The sequence below is a fragment of the Magnolia sinica genome, chromosome 19 (genome assembly GCF_029962835.1).
Source record: "Magnolia sinica isolate HGM2019 chromosome 19, MsV1, whole genome shotgun sequence".
Taxonomy (NCBI): domain Eukaryota; kingdom Viridiplantae; phylum Streptophyta; class Magnoliopsida; order Magnoliales; family Magnoliaceae; genus Magnolia; species Magnolia sinica.
Window position 1 is genome coordinate 17192010 of NC_080591.1, and position 27574 is coordinate 17219583.

Below are 27574 nucleotides of genomic sequence, written 5' to 3' on the forward strand. Positions count from 1 at the left end.
GAGATAAAGGCCGGACATTTTATTTTATTTTTAATCTTTTACATAGATAAGTTGAGCTTGTAGCGAAAACCATATTGTCAACTGATTGATAGAGCCCATCTGACCAGAATCATACATCACTTAACCATGTGGTTCACTTATAAAGACTACAAAATAGAAGATAGTATACATATCATCAGGCTCAGATCATATGATATTGAAGAGCGAGGTCATGCAAATGCAGCACGCTGAGTTTTGGGTGGATCCACGGCGCAAAGATTAAGGTATTGATCAATGGAAGTGTATTTATATTCTGAATATAAGTTGGAAGCTTCCAAGTCGTTTTCTTCCAGCTCAAAGCTCATCTGATCGCCCTTGATGAAAATGCTGTGAAGGATGGCCACTGGAATGTTGTGAGGATGCGGTAAAGCTGCCAATCACGGATATAAATACAGTATTGAATGTTAAAAATATTAAACTATGGTGATAGCATGACTTCGGTAAGTTGTGTCGTCTTATCTACCGTACATGTGCATGTCATAGATTCATGCCAATCTATATTGCTCAAATCATTGAATACATGGCAGAAGTGCAGCCCGGAAATCACATTAATTTCCAATAGGTCTTGTTATATTATGAATTCAATGAATGAAATTAGAAGGTCCAGTTTGTTTGGTCCATGGCCCATTTTTATGTTCATGAATGCCACAGGCCAATGAGACACCATACCTTAAAAATAACAAAAATGGGCCATCAGTTGGTCTAGTCTTGGAAAGAAGCGGATTAGGTGCGGCCCTAGCCTCACCCAAAATGATGCGACCCTTACCGTGGGGCCCAAATGGATATATTTATCCTAGATACATTTTCAGGGCATGAGCTCAAAAACGAAATAGATATCCAAATATCAGGTGGACCATACTATACTATAGGAAACAGTAGTAATTAATGTGTCATCATTAAAAACTTCCTAGGACCCACCATTACGTTTTGGTAATACTTATTTGCCATCCTAACCAGTTGATAAGGTTGGAAAAAAAAAACTTTTGTGGCCTGCAAGAAGTATTTAATGGTCAATGTTGCTATTTCCGATGGTGTGGTCCACTTGAGATTTGGATCTATCTCATTTTTGGGCTAATGCCTTAAAATGATCCTGCAAAACATATGCATGTATGGATGGTGTGGATATAGAATAGATACATCAAGGTGGGCCCCACAAGGCCTCACTGTCTTGGGTGAGGTGGGGGCCACACCTAATCCGCTCCCCGTATGGGAAACCTTTTTTTCCACTGGGATCCGTGCAATGAGAGATGGAAGAAAGGTACCATTCACAGCCAATGAGCCAACATGGTGCACATGTGCGAGATTCAGGTTACCCATCAGGTGGCCAGACGTGTAGATTTAATATAAATCTATCAACCAACTTTTCCTTAAGCATATCTCATAATTATGTGGCCCACCTGGTGAGCTGGCCGGCCAATCTTTTGGTGGGCCACACAAAATGAACAGTCTTAGATAATGCTTGCACATGCATACCACTTCAATTATCTCTGCCAAAACAATTTTACATAGAACAATAATCTAAGACTCTACAGAAATGAGAAACAGTATTCATGTTCTTACTCTCACTGAGCTTCACCGCTTCTTCCTCAGGGATGTAAGTCTTCTTAAAAGTTCTTCCAGTCTTCTTCTCCCATGAAGAGATCAAATCTAGCATAGAGATGATGTTTCCTGGGGGCCTATAGATGATCAAACGATTGCATGTCCTTGGATCGTTCGCAGCCATGATAGTGTAAGTGGCCACATCTTTCTCAAAATTCAGCACCGCTGGACATGACATTTTGTTGGTTTTATTAGACATCAATCATTGAAGAGTATCATTCCATGGAGGTGAAGAATATATGACCTTTTGCATATTTACATGGAGGTAGAAAGTATATTACCGAGGCATGTTTACTACTTTTGGGATTGGAATACATGAATTTTTGTTTTGATACCATGTTAAACAACCACTTTCTCTAAGAGCTCGAGCCATATCCTTTGACATGCTGAGCTTTTAGATCAAGTGGTTGTTTGACATGATCTATCCATTCAAGAAGGTTCCATACAGCATTGCATGTAGAACATGGACAGTTCCCATCATTAGGCCATCTCATAATGTGAGCCCCTATAGAACAAGAGATGCTCCTGATCCTGAGTTGATAAAGAACCTCTTCCAAGATTGTTAACGATGGAGATGATTAACCATGTGAGATCTTTTATTTCAAGATTAAAGACCTATGAATCATAACCTGAAAGCTTATTTTCCATTTCAATGGAAAGGGGTTTAGGGTGTGATGCAGGGATGAACGTGATGAGATGTTCCATTGGGGTTTGGGGTGTGACGCAGGGATGAACGTGATGAGATCGATCACCATCTTCTTCAAGGATAACTACTCCAAATCCATGGAGCTGGACTCCGAATCCACGAGAAAAAAGTAAGAAAAATAGAAATAAATTCCATAAAATTAGTAATTTGATTGATGAATGAAAACCCTTTAAATAGGGATACTAAGCAATGAGAGAAATTTCAGAATCAAACTACAACTAAAACTCCTAGAATTCACAACTTACTATAAATAGAAAACTTACTATTAATAGACGGTCGTGATGTCTACTAGTGCGCAAGGTTTTCGGAAAAAAATAGAAAGTGTCCTATATGGCTTCACCACATTATTCTCCTAATTATTCTAAGCACTTTTCATGTTGGGCGCCACTCCTAAAGCCCCACGGATGAAGAGTTATAATCAAACTAAAACTTACTATTTATAGTAAAAACGGAATTAAAAGAGAGAAATGACAGTGGATCTGATGGTATTTTGCAAATCTGGCTGGCACAACCTAGCACAGCGGGGTTGGATGGCTAAAGTAGCTCGTCCTACCCCAAAATCATATATTTTTCGTCCGATGACTCATTCCAAATTGCGAGATACGTCCGATTTAAGGTCTGACAGTCCAGATCACTTCTGTCGTCGACTGAACCTTTTTTGATCCATCTTAGCCAAGAAACTGTCCGCAACCCACTCTACATCAGGGTGCGTTTGGTTTCACCCAAGAATCCTTCCCTCATTCACTTTCCCCAGAGAATTGATTCTCCGTCAAATAGCTGTTTGATAAGTAAACTTTCATATTTTTTTTAGACCAATACTTCTGGAAATTTATTTCTCTCTCTCTCTCTCTCTCTCTCTCTCTCTCTCTCTACATTGTTACCATAAATATATAAGTGGGCATACAAGATGGTGGCTAGATCCATGAATAAAACTTCCTGATGTAAAGATTAAGACTGTTGATTTTGTTGCCAGCTGATTGGTAAATTAGGATTGCCAGATCAAAGTGATTCTTGGGAGGAAAAGGAAATTAAAGATGGGACCCACGGTATGGACGTTCTACATTGTTAAGCACGTCCCTCGCATTGTAGACGACGTCCCCCTCATTGATGAGAGCGTCCTCTTTATAACTCAGAACATTCCTTGTTGTCCGTGCCACCATCTCGTTATTGACCATATGCATGCTAAGGTTGTGGTGTCGCTGCTACCCCTCTCAAAACTTAACCGTGCTCGAGAGAGAGCATCTCCTGCTCCTATTTCCCCAAGCGCATCCGTACTCATGGAGATGCACTACCATCTCTTGCCCGTGCAGGCAGGACGGGCATCCCCAGCTCCTATGACCACAAGCGCGTTCACGCTCATACGATGAAAATCCCATCTCCTACTACCATGCGTTGGGAATGCGTTTGATCCCGCGGAATAATGTCCCCACCCATACCTCCATAAGTGTGTCCACCATAAACATGCTTGTGGAGGAAACCTAATATTTCATCATAGGTAGGGCAGAATGTAACATGAAAGTGTTCATAGAGTGCCTTTAATCTGGTGAGGTATTATTTGGTTGACCAAGAGATTGTTTGGTCAACCAATGCATGCTACAATGTTTTTGGTCAACTGAGATCTATTTTAGTTGACCAAGAGACTTTATTGATATCTCAATCGACTGAAGGTGCGACCGAGCGGAATGCGTAAGTGGGAGTTTTTGATTATATAAATTGGGTTAATACAAGATTAGGTTGAATCTTCAAGGTAGAATGAAAGGAGCTTAGCACGTTTTTAAAAGTTTTTTTAAATAGAGAAGCTACAGTTTTTCATCTGTAAGTTATTCTATCTCTTTTAAATTTCTGATTATAGTTGATTGCTTATTACTTTGTCCCATGGTTTTTTCCTCAAAAAGATTTTTTCACGTTAAATTTATGTATTCTATATACTTACAAGTTGTGTTAGGGGTTGTCCTGTCTCCAATAGAAAGAGTGGCAGAGGCACTCCTGCCTGGACAGGAGAAAGATGGAAGTCATCATTGCATCTATGATCGTTCTAACTCCACTGTATTTAAATATCTATTGCTACTTTAGTTCTTGAATCTTATTTCAAAATCAAAGGTTTTTTTCCCCTAAAAAGGAATTAAAGGCTCGTACTCAATCACAGTCCCAAATGTACAAGAATCCAAATTTATAAATCTGTCAATTGGGTGATTCTTTCGTTATGTATATTTGTGAATATGTATGTATGTGGAAGGATACAAAACCCATAATACCAAAAGCAAGCCTAGAATATTTCTGCAGTATTTCCATTGAGATACCATTACTTTTACCACATACTTCCTCAGGTGAAGATTAGTAAGAAAATCATTCTCTACTTTATTTTCTAATCTGAATTTATTACCAAACACGCCCTTTAGTCTAAGTGGTAGGGAAAATTGAAATGTTTTTTTTTTTTTGCTTTTCTTTTTTCTTAAAAATAATAATAATAATAAATGCCAAACATACCTACTCTTTAACTGAATGTCCAAAACCTACTTGGGAGTTGGGAATTTACCAATAGGTACTGGCATGCTACAAATATTCATCCGACCCAGCTCTTGATTTGGGAAATATTTTCCAAAAACAAGTAGATTTTGTTAAAAATATAATTCTTAAATTAAAAGGAAAGATTTGGTAATTTCAAGTTTTGAATACCTTTTGCTTCACCACTTCCATAGACCAAAACTTCATCTCCTTCCTCATGTGGATGCAAGAAGTAATCTACGAAGTATGCGGCGAAGGAATTTCCAGAAACAAAAGTATGTGGGATTCCCGCAGCTTCGGTGGCCCTTCTGATCCTTTTCTTCATATCAAGAACTGCCTGGAAGGGAGGTAGTGCAGAAACCCTATCGACTTCGTTGCCATACTCCGATGGAATGAACCTCTGTAAGAAAACAAATGAGAGATTTTTTATTTTTATTTATTAGTAGTAATATTTATTTATTTATTTATTTAGTGGGATACTTGTAGGAGAAGTATCATGTTCCAAATTCAAGTATTAAGTTATTAAGCAATTCATCTTAGTAAAACTTGGCATATATGCATGAGATTTGTTCATTGATTTGTTGGGCTATACCATGGATGGGCCATATGTGAAAGTACACAGATCAAATGATCATCTTTGCCCATCGTTGGAGTCTCTTTTTTTCCTGCCGACCCATTTGAAATCCTACGATCGAATTCCTACAATCAGCAACAAGTGTACACCCATCCATGTACACCCAACAATTAATGAGCGATCCAGATCTCTTGAATATTACTGTCACATGTGGATTTCTGTTTCCGACAGAAGCTAATAATAAATCTGCTATTCCTAGATTCACTGGTAATTAGGAACATCTAAGCGGTACATTATGGTTTTTGTTTTTTTCAAAAAAAAAAAAACCATGCATCATGCATGTCCACCGTAAACAACTGAAGCAGGGAAGGGTGTGATGAAGAAGATCGCAGTCTACTTCAAGTGTGTAAAACCTTGAATTCACAAGAAATTTTTTTTATTAATTTTATTAATCAATAATATATAGTGTCCATGATTTCTAAGTGGGTTGTGGCTAACAATGGGGGTACTAACAATGTGGTGTGCACTAAGAAGCTAATCCAAAAAAAAAAATGTCTATCATTTATCAATTACCCCACTATTCAAAAAAAAAAAAAAAAAACCCCTAATTCATATTACCAAAAATAGAAAAATTCTTACTTTAATAGAAGTTGCCCGAAATAATAAAATTCATCAAAAGTATAATTTGCGAAGAATAAAAAGTTTTTAAAATAGCAAACTCCCAATTAAAGACTATTACTAAGTAGAGTCTAACACTCGTTATTAAGCGAAAGTAGAAACTTCTAAATAAATAAAACATTAAAAATACAACAAAAATTGGAATTACAAAAATTCTGTTTTTAAACTGGAAGCTTGTCTTCTCACGAAATAGACTGAAGCAACCCAATATGTGGGTCGGTTGACCCTAAATGGCTAGTTATGGTGAAGATTTATAGGTCATGCATTCCAGTTACACGGATCAAAACCATTAGCTGATTTATGATTCACACTTCAAATAACAATTTTCCCCCATCTGCAATAAATTTCATCAAACCAAATGCACTTAGGGCCTATTTACCATATACCCTATGTAGGACTAGACTTGGATATGGCGGATTACTTCCGCTTCCATTTGGCCTTCTTTCGGTCCAACCATATCAATAATATATTTGTGCAACGTCCTTCATCAATCCCTTACACTTGAAAAGAATGTGTCCTTGAGTTATCAATGGACTTGGCTCATGATACTTATAAAAGTCTGTCATATTCCATCGAAAACATCTCCTTGCACAGGTGAACTATTACATTATCACCCATTTTAAATACCTTCCGGCACCAATGTTTATCATTCTCTTCCATGGCATTAGACTTTTGTAATTTTTTGGGTGTTAATAAGGTTAGCACAGCACATAAACTCATGCTCTCCTCCATTAGACCCTTATAGATCAGTTCTTTCACTCATCCATATAAGATCTCGTATGCTTTCAAACTCATATGATAATATAGGCAATTAGGCAAACTTGCCCCTAGGACAATATCAATGTGGTGTTGTATATCTCGCATGAGAGGCAACTTATCGAGAAGTCGTTCATCAGGCATGATTGCCTTGAATTCCTTTAATACGGGTTTCAATTTCTCTAGAATATTCGCGACCCCTACTTCTTTTCCCGTTTCAACTAATGCATTGATCTCTCCTTTCTGCTTAGATTATTTGACGATATTTGTGATGTTTGTAGGTTCTACATCTTCTCTTCAACTAATGCATTTATCTCTCTCGTCTCATCAAATTCTTTGACAAAATCTTGTACAATTATTAGAGACCGTCCTTCTCCTTTAAAAGTCTTTGATTAGTTCTTTGTTCTCATATGGGCTAGGATAATCTTTCAACAATCTTTAATAAAAATAAAAATATTCTTCAGTCCTATACAAATAACATCAACATGTTGTTGCTCTAATCAACAAAGTAATATGTAACAAGCTTTTATATCGACAACGTCACACATTACTTCGTCCTTATAGTATGGAAAAGGATATATAATATCATTCAGTTACCTTTGTTTCACTGACTCCCTTAATGCATCTAATCACGTATGGAGAGTACTTTTTTTGCTTCAGTTATAGCTTTTGCACCATAATATTTGACATTAGATTACTGTTGCTCCTACCATCTATAATCATATTATAGATCCTTTGGTTCATAGTGTACCTTGTTTGAAAGATATTATACCGCTATATATCTATTTCATAATTTGGCATGTACAACAACTTTCTCAGTATCAGAGTGGTGACCTATGATTCACCATTATCGAGTAATGGCCTGTGATTCATCACCTATATCACACCACAAACATGATGATCATAAGCTACATCGCCAATCTCATATTCCTCATTATTATGAACACAAGTTTTTCCTAAAGCTTTCGTCAAACGGTTGATCGCTGCCTACAGTCCTTGCATAGCTCGCAGATTATTCACTCGTTCGAAAGCTACAGATAATGCCTCCATATAATTATTCTTTAAATCACTGTCTATAGGATTGTTGCCTGCATCATTATTAGATGTCATCTAATCAAGGAAAGCCTCTCTCTAATACCAACTGACATAGAGAAGGGTGTGACGAGAAAGATCATCATTTACCTCGAGTGTGCAAAACCTTAAATTCACAAGGTTATTCTTGAATCCATAAGGCAAAATAATAATAATAATAATAATAATAATAATAATCATAATAATAAATAAATAAATAAAATTTACTAATTAATAATGTGTAATGTCCATGATTTTTCAATTACACTACTACTAAAAAAAAAAAAAATCTTAATTCATAATTACTAAAAATAGCAAAATTCTAATCCAAATAGAAGTTAACCAAAATAGTAAAATTCATCTAAAGTCTAGTTTATTGAAAATAGAAAGTTATTAAAATAGCCAACTTCTAATTAAAGATTATTACTAAGTAATTTTTTTTCTAAAACTCATTATTAAACAAACGTATAAATTTCTAAATAAATAAAACTCTAAAAATACTACAAAAATCAGAATTACTAAAAATAGTCTTCTTCTTTTTTTTCCCTAAAATTTCATTTTTGAACTGGAAGTTAACATATGTTTTCTCATGAAATGAATAGATGGGGTCCACTTTGTAGGTCGGTTGACCCCAAATGGCTTGTTACAGTAAAGATTGATAGGTCGTAAATTCTGTAACAATACCCATATAAAAAATTATGATTCACACTTCAAATGACAATTTCTCTCTATGCGGAATGAATTTGTTTGAACCAGATATGTTTGGGTTCCAATTACATCATGCCTCACGTAGAATTAAGCCCAAATATGACATTTCTTCTACTTTCATTCAGCCTACTTTTGTCCAACCATGCAAGGAATGTATCAGTGCCACGTCCTACATCAACAACTTGGCTGGCCACAATTTTATGAAACAACTGACATTCTAAAAACATAATAATAATATTGCCAAAGTCAACACTCAAGGTACATTTGTGGCCAACAATAGCAGTGGGCCGGCCTAACTTTTTACCCGATCAGCAAAACGGTGAAGTTTGGATGTTTCCACACCTGTAAGTGGTACGTGTGCTGCTGCGTGTAGAGGTGCACGGTGTAGCTACCAAAACCTAAAAATGATTTACCTTAATGGTCCCAGCATCTTTGATGGCATCGATGATTTTGAGTTGCTCAAGGTATTGAGGAACTGGGAGCGTAGAGATCACCACGTCTACTTGTTGAATTACAGACACAAGCTTATCGTGCTCATGCAATTCGCCCTATCACACCAAACAATTAGTTTCAGCAAATAATTAAAAAATTTATAAGATTGAGGGTGCTTTTGGTTGCACCAAATATAATGAAAATTTTTGATTAATTAGTCCAATTTAGTGCAAAATATTGTGAGATTTCATGATATTTGGTGCAACCAAATGCACCTTTAAATTAAATAGAGAAATTAATAGAGAAATACAGCAACATTCTCCTCCATTTTAAGCCTAATGCTTCTTCCTAGCTAAAGTTTAAAAATATCTGGGCAGAACTTGACAAAAATCTACTAGACGAAGCACTGCTTGACATTATAGATAAAATTTTTATAGTTGCAAATATTTAATAGTACTGAAAAAACTCAGAAAAACTTGTATAACTTTTCAAGGAACTCAACTGGGTGTTTGAGTTGAATTGACTCAACTAGACTCTAAGCCTGAGTTTTGTATTTTTTAACTATGTCATAATCCAATGTGAAATTAATTCGAAATCCTTTGTTGTGTTTTCTCATCCATAGAGGAAAATACTAATGTCACGTTAGCAATGGTTCCAAAGCTTTAAACTGACACATGTACCACTCACATTTGCCTGAACTGTCTATTCAGTCCATATAACTGAGCAGAGGCTATGGTCGGAAAAGCTAACCGATCTAATGATCTTAACGTTTGAATTGGCCTTTGTTAAATGATTACCTGTCCTTTCTTTTCTTTTTCTTTTTCTTTTTTTTGGAAAGCAAGAAAGAAGCTTTCTTATCACTAAATAAAGATTTTATTATTACCAACTAAGGACAAAATCTGAAAGAAATACAGAGAGAAAAGCACAAGGTCCATACCTTATAGTTAACATCGTTTATCTAAAGTGCTGCTTTGAAATTTAAAAAGAATCCTGGTAAGACTATTTTATGGATTCTTCAAGGTGAAGATAATCCTATTTTGTTATTTCTGGTTGATTTTAACTGTTCATGTTTTTATTCTATAGGTTGGATGGTCAAGACCACATTTCTATTACTTGGGGGCCATTTGGATACCACCAAGTAAGTTACTTTTTTCTGCTTAAAGCAGTAGATAAGTAACTTATTTGAGATAAGTTTGGTTTATGATTTATTTTTAGTAGTTTTTTTTTTTTTTTTTTTTAAAAAAAAAAAAAAAATTATTTAGGAGGCATTTGGATCCTAAGTTACTATAGATAAGCTACTTATGTCATAAATAGCTTATTTTAGTTTCTACTTAATTAGCAAATAAATATGCTTAGCAAACAACAAATTTGTCATCCAAAAAATAGAAAATCATATTTGGTTTCCAACATCATAATTAATTATTTCGAAAGTTTGTTTGGTCCCCCTCACATTCACTCTACCATCATGTAGGGCCAACATTTGATGCGAATTGTTCATTGTGTAAGCCCCACCTTTGATGTGGGCAATCCATCATCCAGGGCCCGCCTTGGTTGTCGGTCATTCATCATTGGGGGCTGACCTTTAATGTGCACAGTTCATTAGGTAGGGCCCACCTTTGATGTAGCTATCCATCATATGGGCCCACCATCAATATTATTGTTCATCATGTGGGGGCCGATCATCAATATTATTGTCTATCATGAGGGGCCCATCTTCAATATCAACTGTCCACCATTGATGTGGACCATCTATCATGTGGGCACACCTCTGATGTGGGTCGTCCATCATGCGGGACCCACCTTGGATATGGCCACTCATCATTAGGCCGAACTTTGATGTGTATTGTCCATCATGTGAGGCCCACCTCTAATGTAGGTCATCCATCATGTAAGGCCCACCATTATTAATTACCCATCATGTGGGTAAACATGATGGGTCCCACCTTCAATGTGGGTTGCCCATCATTTGGGGCCTGCCTTGAATTTGGGCCATTCTTATTAGGGTGAACCTTTGATGTGAGTAGTCCATCATGTGGGGCAAACTAGATCACCCATCCATTTAGTAAATGATTTTCCAATCTCATGAACTTAGACGGTTTATGGCACATCCAGCGTGTTCCCTTAAATAATTTCTTAAGTTGCTGTATTACGGGAGAAAATAAAGGAAATAAGTTACTTTTGGAAGTAAAAAAGCTATAAAAAAATTAAAAAATTAAAAATTTTAAAAACAAACCAATAAAAATAAATTATTTTTTCTGAAAAAGCTACTCATTTGAATTTAATAACCAACTAACTTATTTAACAAAAGTACCTTGTTAACTTACATCAGTTAAAAAAAATAATAAAAAAAAAAACTATTTATTTGGTAGTATCCAAACGTGCCCTTAAAGTTAATTCATCACTTCAGTGGCTAATCTTAAGTAATTTATGATCCAAACGCCCCTTTGTTGGCTCGACTCAAAGCTCCACCCACTCAACTTGTCTCAGTGAGATTTGAGATTTTGAGCAAGTCATGAGGAGACTCAATTTAACTCCGTGTCAACACGATGAGCCTTGTCAAGGCAACTAATTAAATTGATAGGGTCATATGGTTAGGATGATTTAAATCGAGTCACTCACCTGTTTGTTCTTTTTCAGTACAAAGATGAGGGAATGGTAATTTCATGCAGACGTGTTTGGCTATCAACCATCACATCTTACAAAGTATAAAAGGTTCTCACCTGCAATATTGATGCAGCAGCATTTGGATCCAATCATCCTTCGCTGTCAATTTCTGTGGGGCCTGCCATTGGGCCATTCAAGGGGCGAAGTTACGGTGGAATGATGAAAGAATTGCCATCCATGATCCTGGTGTACCAGACGTGTCTTCAACGGTCGGATCCACCAATGGTGGGGCAATCATCATTGTCCTCAACCAAGTGGGCATGCGGATCAAAGGGAGACCTGCCAACGTAACTAATTGACAGTCATTGCTGATCCAACGGATCAGATCAAAGTACGACCCAAATTCCTTGGTAAGATTATGGAGTTTGGATGGTTGAAGAATCTAGATCACAAAAGGTACACTGTCACTGCAGTGTCTTCTAACTCATCAAACTAAAAACTAGCTCGTTCCTCGTTTGATCACCATCTGGTTTCCCATAAGCTCCTATGCTGTCAGAAGCTATGTGGGGCCCACAAAGATGATAGTAAGAAATTCATTCCGTCCATTAGTTTATCAAGCTCATAACAGGATTGAAGTTAAAAAATCAGGCAAATCTAAAACTCAAGTAAACCACACCACATGAAAGAGTTGACATTTAATGCCCATCATTGGAAACCTTACGGGGCTACAGAAGTTTTGGATTAGAGTGATATTTATGCCTATAGTTTATCCTAATAGCAATAACATTAGGAAGGTTTTGGGTGGTATGTAAGCATCATGGTAGCCTCCACGAAGGTTTCAACGGTGGACATTTCCATTCTCACTGTTTGCTGTGGTGCAGGGCAGTCCACCTAAGTTTTGGATATGCCTAATTTTAGTTTTTTGTCCTAATAAAACTGATTGACGGAGTGGATTTCTAGAGGGCATCTATGAAGACCCCACATAGCTTTTGACCACTGGAACTTTCTGTGGAAGAGTCATAAGCAATTCCCGTCCATGCAAACAGAGCTGACCATGAACTGAAATAACTCAGTTGACTCACTCAATTCAACTCCGAAAATCCCGACTTGACTCAGCTCGAAATTGGATTAGATTTGAGAGAGGCTGATTTTTTGAACTCAAAAAAATTTCAAGATGAGTCCGAACTTGACTCAGATCTTAACTCGAACTTAGCTCGGTTCAAATCGATTCTACTCGGATCAAATTAACTTAGTATAAATATTTTGTATATATTTATATGTTTATACATTTAAATAAATTATATATTATTTATAATATAATATATATTATATATTATATATATTAAAAACTATAAAATCAAAACTCGAACTGACCTCGTGGGCTCAAACTCAAACTCGGCTTGAATTTGGATCCATCTAGCCCGAGTTGAACATCTCACTGCATCTGGACGTCTCCCGGTTTCTCCAGCCGTTGTGTGATCTTGATCATGGTCGGATCCATGATCTTGACTGTCCAAACTCCAGGGAAATGGGTCTCGACACTATCCAAGAAGGCAAAACAAAAGTTTGGGACGATTAGCCGTCCCAAAACTCGTTCCAGCGTAAGACCGTGCGTCTAGGGTTCTTGTTGCACAAGAAGTTTCCAAAAACTCCTTGTTGCGGAAGGTTTAGAGCGTGGAGAACGGGTGGGGGTGGACGTGTGGATGTGAAGTTTTTGAGAAAGAGAAGGATGACCAGCCAGCTTCATCATCAAGAGTTCTTTCTTCCTTTTACTTTATTTGTTTTATTTTTCTAAGAGGATTTTAGCTTGATCAGGTCTATGATTGGCTAAACCTCTTAGCTAGGGCTAAGAGGTGAAGCTTGTAGCATGATGGGTCAATTTCTATTGCTTTGGTTCATGTGTTGAACTCTCTTTGATATTAGTTTGATTATAAGAAATACTTTTAGGTTTTAATGGTTTGTTGTAACTTAAATTACAATGGATCTGCGATAGCTTTAAGTATGTTCTTTTCATTATTGAGATTGTGATCTTAGGAAATCTTGTTGTTTACCATTGTCCCCTAGGCATGGTTGGATAATGGAATCCTCCCTAACCTTCACAATTCTCTCAGATTGGTTGTGGATTGGTAAATTCTGTTGTTTACTTTGTCTCATGGGCATGGTTTTGTGATGGAATCAATTCTAGTTCTCATACCTCTCATCTATTGAGGATTAGATCAAAGGAAGTTCATATTTGTATTTTAATGATATATCTTCCAATTAGATGAAGATGAGACTCTGATTCCAGTTGTGTTATTGAATTAAGCATAGATCTCTCGATCTCTACAAGAGAATCCTTGGAAACCCTAGTTTCCCACCTTTGAATTCATAGTTTTTCATTAAGTTTATTTACAATTATTCTCTCACTTATTCAGATTTAGGTTGTCATCTTCTTCTAGTTCTAGTTCTAGTTACTTTCAGAATACATACGAGATTAGTCCATGTGGATTCGACCTCGGTCTTATCGAGATTATTACTACATCGCAGCCCTACACTTGGGGTTGTGAACAAGTTTTTGGCGCCGTTGCCGGGGATTGACGGTTGTGTTTTTTCTGAGATTAGCTAAATTTGGAATTATTTTAATATTAGGGTTTTTCTATTTTTAGGATAGGTTTTGTTTTTTGTTTTTAGAAACTTTCTAATTCTAAGATTTTTTTTTTAATAGAAACTAACCGACTTTCTAATTCTAGGTTTAGAAACTTTCCTTTTTAGAAATTAACTCCTCTTTTTATTTTTGTTTTTAGAAACTTTTTCTATTTTAAAATTTCTGTTTTAGAAACTGACTTGTTTTGTTTTCTTTTGCAGGATCCTAACATAGATCTCCTCCAATCTGGTAACTTCCTTCTAATCTACTTACTTATATATTGTTGTAGGATTTTTCTTTTATTTTTAGGAGTAGATTTAGAGTTAAGGTTTCACCATGCAAGAGTGGGAACGTTAGTATGCTGAGATATCTAAGAGATGTTGGGAAGGGATGTATAATGATTATGATAGAAATCAACCTATGTCTCAATTTTTTTTTGAAACAATCATTGAGAACCGACCTGAATATAATGCTTTACTAATTAAGAAGTCCTTATGCGAGTAGGAGAATAATTACACCCCATGGATTAAGAAGACAGTACGTGTGTGTTGAGGTTATCATAACTATGAGAGTGAGAATTATTATTACCCATCAGACAAGAAGAAAATAATGAGAGATTATATTATGGGTGATAATATGTATCAACAACCATCAAATTCTCTCACCTATGATCTGTATGACTATGATCAGTGGAAACATCAAAATTGGAAAGATGAACCAACAACATGTTATAATGATTATTCTCTTGGATCCCCTACCTTTGAGATCCAACCAGAAACGATCCAAGAGGATTCATATCAGAGTTACATCGGCTGTCTTGCAGAAATTAGAAAAAACATTAGAAGCGCTTGATTTGCACATTGATAGGATAGTGGTGGCTCATTCGTCCCACCCACAACTCAACCCATAAACACAATACGAGGAAAGTGATCCTAACTTGCTTGTGAAGAGTAATGAAATTGAGAATGAATAGTTGGATTGTGTTAATGACTATATGGTTCAATTTCCCGAAGAGTCGATCTCGATGATGATCCAAAGGAATGATGAAGAGATGTGGATGTCTTTTAAATATAATGATAATGACACACTTCACTCACATGACACACTTGGTTTCAATGATGAGGAAGGATTAGTTTATTCGAACTCAACCTAATGTAGGAATAGAATGTGAGGAATGTGATTTCATTCCAAGTGTGTACTACACGAAATTAGAAGATGATGAGCATTGGGATGACGATCATGAATGTTCACCCTAAATTCCCCTGGAATCAATCTTAAGTTTGGTCAAGGTCAATGATCAAGAAGTACACGAAGTGATCGGTAATAAGAATCTACTCGACTCATTTGACATATCTGATTTAAATGTGGAGGATGAACCCCTTACAACTGGCCCTTCTAACTCTTGTGAGACATGTTAAGACCACTCCCCTGACTTGAATGATGATATGATTCAGAGGAGGGATGAGTTGCTTGATATGACTCTGGAATTTGAAACCACACAGTTGAGGCCACCATCTGAGCTATACACTTTTGACGATTCAATGCATCTACTGAGTAACTTTAATGAACAGAGTGTTTACATCAATGCTACTCCTATTGATTTTCAATCTGTCTGTGCAGGGCAAGAGCAAGAGAGCGTGCGTCCATCCACTTCCAGCGACGATGAAATCCTTCAGCAGATCATCACAAGCTTTAATGTGGAAAATGAGTCACTCTCAACTGAATTTTCTAACTCTTTGGATGATTGCTTGACACACTTTGCAGATTCAAATGACTTGATAATACAAGAAATAGTGGATGCCTTGCAAGACAATACATCAGTAGTTGTCACTAACCGAGAGAACCCTTGTTTTGAAACCCCTCCTTCCCTAGATCATGAATATCTACCATTAAAGGAGGAAGAGCTGACAATTGAATCGAAGTCTGAAACTTCAGAATGTGTAGAGACTACATCATCTGCTAAGAATTTTTCTAAATTTTATCTACTTGTAGTCTTTGATTCACCAAGGGGTACTAACTCTAAAACTTTATCTGTCACAGGTGAATCATATATACTTTGGATACCTCTAGCAATTCAACAATAATTTTTTACTGAGGTCCAACAATTTTTCTAGAAATTCATGTTCCAGAGCATCCAAGCCTATTGTAAAAACGGCTTTTGGATGATCTTGTTGAGAAACCTACTGAGAAATTTATCAAGATATTGGTTGAAGGACGAACCTTGCAGCATGACAGTGTAGCTTTTCCCATGCTTTTCTAGTTTAGGATTAGTTTATTACTTTCATGTTATGTCTAGGATAGTCGGCTTTATGCTATTTAGGATAGTTTTCCATTTGTTTTAAGATAGTTTTCTTTTTGTTGGTTTAACTCTTGGGCTAACTCACCTTCACGCTAAGATCCTTTGGAAAAAGCCGTATAATTTCCTCGTCAGGTATTACCTTTCCATCACTTCTCATTTTACTTTTGATGTCTCATGTGCATTGCATGCTATATATATATATATATATTTACATTGAAGACAATGTAGATATTAGGTTGGGGATAAGAGATTAACTTACCTAATTAGTGTTTTCTCAGTCTTGAGTAAAAAATTCGAAAAATTAAAAAAAAAAAATTAAATTTTTTTTTTGTGAATTTGATTGATTTTGAAGGTCATTCTTGATTTAGAAGTACAAGATACTTAATGTTGGTGATTTATAACTCTTGGATTTGGTTACCTGTTAGATTTCACAGTTAAATTTGAATTATTAATGCATGATTAGAAGTTTTAAACATTGATTGAGTCATGATTTTACATGTCACATCTAGCTTACACATTAAGGTTTCCGTTCGATATTGAATTGTTAACTTAATAATCATTAAGAATGAACGGAACTAACATGTCCATCATGTTCACTGAAAAAAAAAAAGTTGTTATCGAAAACAGTTACCTATTAAAGATCTTTAAAAAGGTTGACATCGCATGAAGTTATCGATGAAAAAATCAAAAGCTGGAAGAATAAAAGGGTTGAACTATAAGGCAAGTTTTGGTTTAGGTTTGGTTATCTGGAATATTGTTTTTGATTATCGATGCTATCATGAAAATTGAGAATTGAATCCTTAATTGTGATAAGTCGAGGTTATATTCTGCACCCATGGAACTCAATATTTAGAATTGTTCTAATTGATGAATTAATGCTTTGAACTTGACCATGAAGTTTACTAAGCACTCAAGTTTAGGAGAAAATACGACTCAACATTAATGTATCTTAGAATTCTATTATCTGCATTGCTTTTCAAAAATCACTTGAGTTTATATATATAAAAAAAATTGTCCTATAATTCTCAAAATATTTTTCGCATACTTTGTTCGGGACTAGTAAAATGCTAGTTAAGAATTGTGTTGAGGGTCAAATATTGTATATTAAACCCCAGTTATTACCTGATTTTACGAACATGATAATGCTTAACGCTCTAATTTAATCACGTTTGTGTTGAAAGGTGAATTTAGGAGCTTGGACTGAAAAGAGTATTAAAAGCATGAATTTGATGCTCAAGAATCATTAAGGCAAGGGACGGATCTTAGGAAATCGAGATTGAAGAATTCACACGCCAAAGATTCGAGAAAATCAAGTGATTGAAGATAAAAGAAGCCTAAAAATTGTCCTCAATGCAAGATCACAGGGTTCCTACTATCCGTTTGGCTTGAAACTTTATATCTGATCGGAGGATCATAAAGTAACTGTACATGTAAAAATTCAAACATTGGATCTTTATGGAAGTGGCCCAATGGAAAGATCAGCTACAAAACCACAATTTGAGACCCACCTAATCTCTAGATATGTTTTAAACTTAGGCTCAACCCCTTAAATTAAATGGGTCAATGAATGGACGATGTGGATTTACTGACCCAACATACAGTGGGCCCCACTTACAACGCGTGTACCTCACTTGCGTGCACTAACGGCGCATGGAACCAAGAGTCAGGTCAAACTTGACCCGACTAACTTCTCTCATTTTCCCAAGCAACGGACGTGCGTCCGCTACGATGAGCTGTGACCCACCATGATCGTTCGTCCGGACGATCCGAACCGTCCATTGTGTCCGGATGATGGGGCGGACCATAACCATGATGTCCATCCACTGCTAAGCATACACACACAATAAAATTAAGTTTAAATGTAGGATGGACAATAGGAAAGAAAACTCTCGTGGGCCACACCAAATCTGAGATGTATCAGGTCATCTTTGACCAAAATTTCGTTAGGAATCCAATGGATGGAGTGGATTTCTCTTTTGATGTGGACCAGGGGCTCACCGAACATCTCACCGCAACTCCCATGCGCAGGAACGTGCCCAAGGCAGCGTCCGGATGTCGCCCGATTTCTCCAGCTATTGTGTGATCTTGATCATGGTTGGATCTATGATCCTGACCATCCAAACTCCAGGGAAATGGGTCCCGACACCGTCCAAGAAGGCAGAAAGAAGTTTGGGATGATCAACCGTCCCAAAACTCTTTTCAGCATAAGACCGTGCATCCGGGATTCTTGCCGCGCAAGAAGTTTCCAAAAACTCCTTGCTGCGAAAGGTTTACGCACGCAAAAACCCCATCCGACCTACTCTTTGCTATAAAAGGAGAGAGAGAGAGAGAGAGCGGGGGGGGGGGGGGGGGGGGGGGAGGATGGCCGGCCAGCTTCATCATTAAGAGTTCTTTCTTCCTTTTGCTTTATTTATTTTGTTTTTCTAAAAGGATTTTAGCTTGATCATGTCTATGATTAGCTAAACCTCTTAACTAGGGCTAAGAGGTGAAGCTTGTAGCATGATGGGTCAATTTCTATTGCTTTCATTCATGTGTTGAACTCTCTTGGATATTAGTTTGATTATAAAAAATAAATTTAATTTTTAATGGTTTGTTGTGACTTAAATTACAATGGATCAGCGATAGCTTTAAGTATGTTCTTTTCATTATTGAGATCAGATTGTGATTTTGGAAAATCCTGTTGTTCACCATCGTCCCATGGGCATGGTTGGATGATGGAATCCTCCCTAACCTTCACAATTCTCTCAGACTGGTTGTGGATTGGTAAATTCTATTGTTTACTTTGTCTCATGAGCATGGTTTTGTGATGAAATCAATTCTAGTTCTCATACCTCTTATCTATTGAGGACTAGATCAAAGGAAGTTCATATTTGGATTTTAATGATATATCTTCCAATTGGATGAAGATGTGACTCTGATTCCAGTTGTGTTCATGAATCAAGCATAGATCTCCCTGATATCTACAAGTGGATCCTTGGAAAACCTAGTTTCCCACCTTTGAATTCATAGTTTTTCATTAAGTTTGTTTACAATTATTCTCTCACTTATTTAGATTTACGTTTTCGTCTTCTTCTAGTTTTAGTTCTAGTTACTTTCAGAATACACACGAGATTAGTCTCTGTGGATTCGACATCGGTCTTACCGATATTATACTAAATCGTAGCCCTACACTTGGGGTTTTGAACAACAGCCCAGTTGGGTTATTTATTACCTAAAACTTAACATGTTCAGATCATAGAATTTTTATTAACAATGGAGGAAAATAGAATACAAATAATAAAGAACATGAATTTAAGCAACAAAATTGTAAAATTGTGATGCATGTGATATTTTCCATGAATTCTCATAAATAATATATATCATTTCTTACAACACTATACCCAAGTTGATAGCCACGTTGCATTAACGCGCTCCAGTTATACTTCTGACGTATGTCCGCACACACAATTGTACTCATACGCTGTATATAAAGGAGACTCCAAAAGATCTAGTGGATTCTAAGGTCTTCACTTAAGGGACACAATTGCCCTACTTGCTGGCTTTAGGGTCTCTAACCCAATGGACATGATTACTTCACTTGCTAGCTTTAGGGTCTTTCACCCAAGGGACACGATCGCCTTACTTGCTTACGTTACATCCAACATATCAAAATCAATGCTCAATAAATGCTAGACATGCATGTAAGATGAATCATCGTTTCGCAATCAAAAGGATCAACAATATATATTTTTTTAATTTCTAATTAATAATTCTAGATATAATTTTGTTGAAACTTTAATAACTAAAACATTTAAAAATATAATAATATATTATTATTAAATTTAGAAATTACTGAAATGTATAAGAAATGTATTTTAAATTTTATCTTTAATTAAATCAAAATTTCTTTTTTACTTAATTAATATCAAATATTAACATAATGATATTTATTATTTTTTTATTCACTAAATTTAAAATTTTTATTTTAATTATCACTTCAACTTAACAAATACACACACACACACACACACACACACACACACACACACACACATATTGTTCTGATATTAAATTAAAAATTAATAAATTTATACAAATAAAGTATTTTTACAATTTAAGAATTAAGTTATATTTATTTATTATTTTTATTCACTAAATTCTAAAATTTAAATTTTATTTTAATTATCACGTTAACTTAACAAATACATATATATTTTTATTGTTTTGATATTAAATTAAAATTTAATAATTTTATATAAATAAAGTATTTTTGCAATTTAAGGGTATATTTATATTTTTTAAAAAAAATTAATTCACTAAATTCTAGAATATAGAAATCTAATCAATTTAGCTTCAACTCCAAAATTTTAAAATTTTTCTTAAACTTGAGTTCATTTAAAATTTAAATTAATTAACTCTTTAAAATTTTAGAATTAAAATTCATAATTTAATATTTACAGAAACAAAATATTACACTGATTCCATAAATTTATAAAATTAGCAATGTAATTAAACTATTATTTAATAATTTAAGTTAATCTATCTTAAATTAATTAAAAATTTTAATTTAATTATTTTAGATCAAATATTCTCTATGAAAAACTGCAAGAAACCTTTTAAATATATATATATATATATATATATATATATATATATATATATATATATATATATATATAAATTTAATAAATTAAAGGAAGTTATTAATTTGGACTTTGGATACTATTATTTTTATACATTTAAATTTTAATAATTATTATTATAATTAATTCTGAGTATTATAAATTATTGGAATTTAAATTTTTGTTTATTTTTTAACTTGATTTTTTTAAAAAAATTGGATTAATTACACAATTAAATTTAATAATTAAAAATATTTTAAAATTAATTCAAATTTACTAATTTAAATAAATTCATTCATTCACAAACTTATATTCTAAATAGATTAACATAATCATTATATTTCATATGCCCATCAACAAAATATATTTATCAAATAAATATGAATTTCTTGAAAATTTCAGAGGGAAAATAAAAGATTTTTTTAAAAAGGAAAAATAAATATAAATAAACAAGTATTAAAAAGGTTCACATCTGGGATTGGATCACCCACATAATAATTAACTGAAAATAATATTCCTAACAAAATAATTAACAATAAATATTAAACTTCAAGTTAAGATCACCTACTTAAAAATCTGATAATCCGGCCCTACTCCAATCTCTCTCTCTTGATCTACAGAGTTCTCTCTTTCCCTCTCTGTCTTTTTTTGCTTAATTGTTTCTTTATTTATTTCTTTCCTTTAAAAAGAAAAAGAAAAAAGATGTGAGTAACGGAATGGAAGAGTGAGGATTATGGCACGGTTTCGATTTGGTGGGGGGTTCTGTGCCCATTACCATACGAAAAAGAAGGAAGGAATGAGAGAGTAGGTTAGTCGGCGGTGACATGTGGAAGATAATTCATTCTTTTAAAAAAAAAAAAAAATTAGATATGGTGGATCCTACTAACAATGATATAAATCTACTATGTCCATCATCTTGGCCTGGCCATGAAAGGATATAAGGTAAAAAATGAGGCCGATCCAAAACTCAGGTGGGCCACACACAAGCGGACGGGGGGGTTGGTTCCTACAAAAAAATAGGTTGTTAGAGTTCGGGTGGGCCTATAAAATTATGCCTAAAACCCATAATCACATGTGGACCACCTGTATGAATGCTAGATTTTTAAAATGTACATTCATCCTGTAGGGTGCATCTAGGAAATGGATTATATATATATATATATATATATATATATATATATATATATAAGCAAATTAGCAATGTAGACCATCAATATGCTTCTAGATGTTCTTGCTTGATGTGGGACCAATCGCTGGAAAGTCACTAACAAATATTTTAACATCCATGTATTTTTTAATATATGTGTGTGTGTGTGTGTGTGTGTGTGTGTGTGAGAGAGAGAGAGAGAGAGAGAGAGAGAGAGAGAGAGAGGAATGCTCACCTATGCACCAGTCTCAGTGAGAACCTTTTCAAAACTCATCTCCCGTGATATGAGCTCAAAATCTGAACCATCCATGTGGTGCAACAACCATGAAACCCCTAGTGCCCAACTTCTCCCTGATCCAAAACTTTGGTTACCATGGAAAAAGAAAACAGTTTCCCTCCTTGATTTGTGTCTCTCCTTTGTCATGGCCCACCAAAGTTTTGGATAAAGGTGAAAGTTGGGCCTTAGGAGTTTAATGGGGTGCCGCATCACATGGACAGTTCGGATTTTGCGCTCATATCATGGGAGATGAGTTATGAAAAAGTTCTCATGAGAACTCATGAGAATTGGTGCATAGGTGAACATTCATATGTATGGGAAATGGTTCTATGTGGTGGAGCTCAAGAGAACTTCCCATGTGGTCAAGCTATGTGGGCCCCACCATGATGCATGTTGAATATCAACACCGTGTATTTGATAGGTCCCCTTTAAATGATGGGATATCCTAAAAATCAGCCATATACGGAACTCAGGTGGGCTATACCATCTAAAATCATGTGAAGACATGCCTAAAACATATAAAAGCACTTGGTGGGGCCTACCTAAAATTTGGATGCATCTGAAACTTGGTCTAATCCCTCATTCAAGTGGGACACACATAATGGATGGCTGGATTTGTGAACCACACCTCTATGGGCTCAATTAACAAATGATTATGAATGTTTTAATAGGAAGGTAACCCCTCTCAACTTTTGTATGTGGTGTGGCCCAAAAAGTCATCAATTGACTTGATTTTAAGCCCAAGGCCCACCATGGAATGGTGCATCTGACTGATGGGGTTGATGTTTGACATGCATCACGGTGGGGCCCACACAACTCAACCTCATGGGAAGTTCCCATGAGCTCAACCCCATAGAACCGTTTCCATATATATATATATATATATACATATATATATATATATATATATATATGTATGTATATATATATATATATAATTTAATTTTTAAAATTTGAAATTAGAGAGAGAGAGAGAGAGAGAGAGAGAGATCTATATCTCTCCTCATCTCCCATCTCTCCTAATTCCATTATCTTATCTCATCTCCCCACATATTTTTCTTAATTGAACTAACTCTATTTCTTAATGAAAGAGAGTCCTATCCTATCTAAAAGAAACAATGAAAGAAAAAATGAGATAGATTCTATGCAAAAGAGAGATGTAGAGAGGAGAATATCTTTGACATAAGCTTATTAATTTGGTAATCTTGTCCCCTTACTTTATACTATTTATGGTAAGTTGAGCCTATTCTAATAGATGATGAATGACTTGAATTAGCTACACATCCATCATGGGTCTTAAATCATATACTTGTTATAATTTCTGCGCAACGACATTAGGCTTTCTTTGTAGAAAATTATTTCTCATAACCTAGATATAGATGAAGTAATTCCTGTGGTCCATTAATTTTGCCGGAGTAAATGTATTATGATAATTTTAAGGATTTGAAATCATTCGAGCACTTGATGGGCCACATTGATTAAAAGAGATCCATGATTTCCTTTTAGTTATGAATAGGGTAGAGTAATTCTATTTGATAATAGTATTGAACGATTCAGATTAATCAGATAATTCAAGGATTAATGTATTGATTATAAATTGAGAAATATATAATTCTCTACACAAGCTACAACTTGGCGTAAAGAATCGTATGACCTAATTTAAGATACGTGATTAAATCATCAATGTTCAACAAATTCTTAAGAATAAAATGAATTAACACCCTAAATTCCAAACCGATCGGACCATTGAATGGGTTGCATCAATTTGAGATAATAGTAGACAACGAATCATGTGTTGATTTATTATATTGAACCATTGTATGGTTGAGATGTAACTAGATCTGGACCGACTATCAAAATCCGAACAACAGATGACAAAGACATTTAGATTTGATGATCGATCTAACCATCTAGTGGGCTGCATCTAGTGGGCTGCATTGACCAATAAATGTAATCATTAGGAATTGTAATAAATTAATATATGAATGATCGGATCAAGATCATTATTGGTTGTCCCTTGAAATTGATCAACTGATGATCAATTATTGGGCATGATACATCTATCAAACGTGATTTGAACTTTAAATTATCAAAGTATATAAATTTCCAAATTTTTATGTAAATCATTACAAACTGTGTAAAAATTCAGAATTTCAGGATTAAAATAGACCATGGTGGGCACCACACAGAAACACATGTTTGGCAACCATCATTTTTGTTCCATGTGGTATGGCCCACCCAAGTTGTGGACAATGTTGATATTACCCTAGGGGCTTACATATAGGCGACGTTTGGATCATAAGTTGTTTAAGATAAGCTACTTATGCCAGGTAGCTTATCTTAGTTTCTACTTATGAAGATAAGTATGATCGGTGAACATCATACTTATCAGCTTCTCCTCTCTTTAGTCCATCTTGATTCCCCTCTTCAGCAACTCATGAAAAGTAGAAGAACAAAAAATAATAAAATAATAACTGAAGTAATTAAGTACTTTAAAGTAAAAACTAATCATAAACCAAACTTATTTGAAATAAGTCATTTATCTACTGTTGTAAATAGAAAAAAAATATATATCTTATTTGGTGGTATCCAAACGGGCCCATAAAGTCTCCCCTTATGGCTGAGAAGATGTGGCATGTAAAATATAATGAACCCAAGGCTCAAGTGTTGCACCTTGTGTTTATAAAAGGTTTTGTGGGGGATTTAGTTGAAACTTCTCCCCTATTGCCCCATTTGTTTGAGGGAAGACCTCAATTTGATATATGAGTTCTTTACCAGGATAAGGACTTACAATCCAACACTTTTCGTTGCAACTAAGGCTCATATGTTTTTTGATCCATTCATTAGGACATATCACAAAAAACAATGGGGATGGAATGAAAACCATAGGTTTGTGTGTGTAGCCATGATGATATCTGTATTTCATCAAACCCATTTATCTCACCAAGGTTACTGGAATGTACAAAAATCAGCCTGGTTCAAAACTCAAGCAGGCAACAACACGTGAATTAGATGTTTGTTCCTATGGATGTCGCCCATCTTAGCCTTTTATTAGGTTGAAAAGTGGTTCTTGTTAGCAAACTCCTCTTTAGTCCTAAGGATGTCAATGGAGCATGTAAAGTAAGGCTGCAGACTGCATGATTTCTTTTTACTGTAATATAAAAGTTATCAACTGATGAATAAAGTGTATTCCCGTGTACCACATGTTGAACCCATGTGCTACTTGCTTTGGTGAAACAAGTGTTGTAGAAGATTTTTTATAGCTTTGAATAAAATTTTAAAAAAATAATAAAAAAAGCTATTGACGATTAATTGTAATTTTCTCTTTGTAAATGGTGGTCAACTATCATAGAAGTGGACAACTCACACTATATTGTACGAGATATTCAGATGATTTGGATAGTTTAATGTGTACCCAGAAATATAGTCCACAGGATGGGATGGTGATAGTTGTTGGGGTGTCTTACTCCCCAAACCTCAGTGCCCACTCACTGTATGATGCGGTCAAATCACCATGAGGCAAAGCCTAAAAGGCCAACTAAACATTTTAAATATTCCTCTTTTGTTTTTCTAAGTTGAAGCTTAAGAGAAAACACATGTACCTGAAAAACCTTCACTCCCATGGACTCGAGTTCCTGCAATAACTCTAGCTTGGAAGGGTCGGAAGTGGGGCGTGAATAAACATATGTAGGATGTCCCATCGAGAGGCTTGCCTTCAACATGTATTTTCCAATATACCCAGTTGCTCCAATGATCAGGATCTTGCTTTGAGTGGCCATGGCCCTTGCCTTATTCTTTTTCTTCTAGGGGATAGATGTTTCAAGGAGGGAAAGGAAGAACTAGTAGAAAAAACCATGTAAAAGAATGACTACTTATAGGATGTGGACTGTCACCTGGCCATATTTTAATGCCCGAAGCTCTCGTGGGATCCGCCGTTTGGTTGGCCATCACTAGAATAATGTACTATATTAATTAACCAACCAACATAAAAAGAACTTTTCTCACGTTATCAGAGCCGCTAGTGATTTTTATGTCCTTATCAAAGAGAGGCCCACCAATTATTGAAAACTAGAGAAGTGGGCGTGCAATGCATGGATAGAGGAGTTTTGATCTGCAAATTTTGGAAGAGAGGGATGGAGAAGTATATGTACAAAACTAGTTTTCTTTCTCTAAGGATAGTTCAGGGCTTCTTCAACTATACACGTGGCATAGTTGTGTACCAGCCAATTAGTTGTGGATGGAGTAGAACTGTAGAAGCTTAAAAAGTATGGATGTTGATTGGGTAGTACACCACCTCAATGGTGGTGAAATGAGGTGGCAAGTTTTGATTGGCCACTCGTATGTGAGCTTGCAGCATCTTTTAAAATTTTTCCTCCCGAGTGTAAACTCTGTTGTATTTTGTTTTAAAATAAATATTAAAATTTGATTTTCAAATTTTTGGTTTCCCTTTACATTTGGAATTTTTGGTATTTTTGAGTTGTGGGTTTTATCCCACATCGAATTTGACAAAGAAATATATCTTGTATATAAGATAGGCTTTTTGCCTTGGGGCTTGAGCCCCATTCAAGAGACATGTGAATTTGGTCCTTCGGGGGGGGGTATGCTAATAACTCTAATCTACACGCGCGTGCTGAGCCGAGTTCGTGTGTGCGTGCGGGACGAGACGGGACGGACTGGGCGCGGGTGCGGGTGCAATGCGAGTGTACTCGCATGGGTGTGTGTATATGGGTACTCCCGAGACTTTAGTTGCAAGAGTGTAATCACACTTACACCTTTTCGTTTTAAACCAGAGAAATGTGTTTGTTCTAGTTGATCGCATTTGTTGAGTTTAAACCTAACGGACCTAATCTTTTCTAAATAGTGTTTAATGCACCACTTCAGAGTCTATATAAGGACTTTCGTTCCAGTTTCAAAAATATGAAAAATTATTTCTCTTATAAAACTCTCTCTGATAC

At 35.4% G+C, this 27574-nt stretch overlaps 1 protein-coding gene across 2 annotated transcripts; it reads right to left on the bottom strand.

Moving 5' to 3' along the window:
* Positions 1 to 26478, bottom strand: LOC131235253 (isoeugenol synthase 1-like). Of its 2 annotated transcripts, none has more exons than XM_058232394.1 (5): positions 26222 to 26478; positions 9050 to 9184; positions 5021 to 5249; positions 1600 to 1803; positions 1 to 409 (listed from the first exon to the last, which is right to left on the bottom strand). In XM_058232394.1, the coding sequence occupies exons 1-5, from the start codon at positions 26396 to 26398 to the stop codon at positions 210 to 212; spliced, it is 945 nt and encodes a 314-aa protein (XP_058088377.1). In that variant the 5' UTR covers positions 26399 to 26478; the 3' UTR covers positions 1 to 209. The 2 variants fall into 2 exon arrangements, with proteins under 2 accessions (XP_058088377.1, XP_058088378.1); XM_058232395.1 differs by lacking the exon at positions 1 to 409 and adding an exon at positions 1363 to 1484 and having other exon boundaries at positions 1572 to 1803.
* Between the last annotated feature and the right edge of the window lie 1096 nt (positions 26479 to 27574).

What these genes read in the sequence shown, in the direction of transcription:
- LOC131235253 (XM_058232394.1), bottom strand. Translation starts at nt 26,398, where the DNA reads ATGGCCACTCAAAGCAAGATCCTGATCATTGGAGCAACTGGGTATATT. An exon ending in TGGGAGTGAAGGTTTTTCAG is followed by an intron (nt 9,185 to 26,221) that starts GTACATGTGTTT and finishes TTGGTGTGATAG; the next exon opens with GGCGAATTGCATGAGCACGA. An exon ending in AGCGGTGAAGCTCAGTGAGA is followed by an intron (nt 410 to 1,599) that starts GTAAGAACATGA and finishes CGTGATTGGCAG; the next exon opens with CTTTACCGCATCCTCACAAC.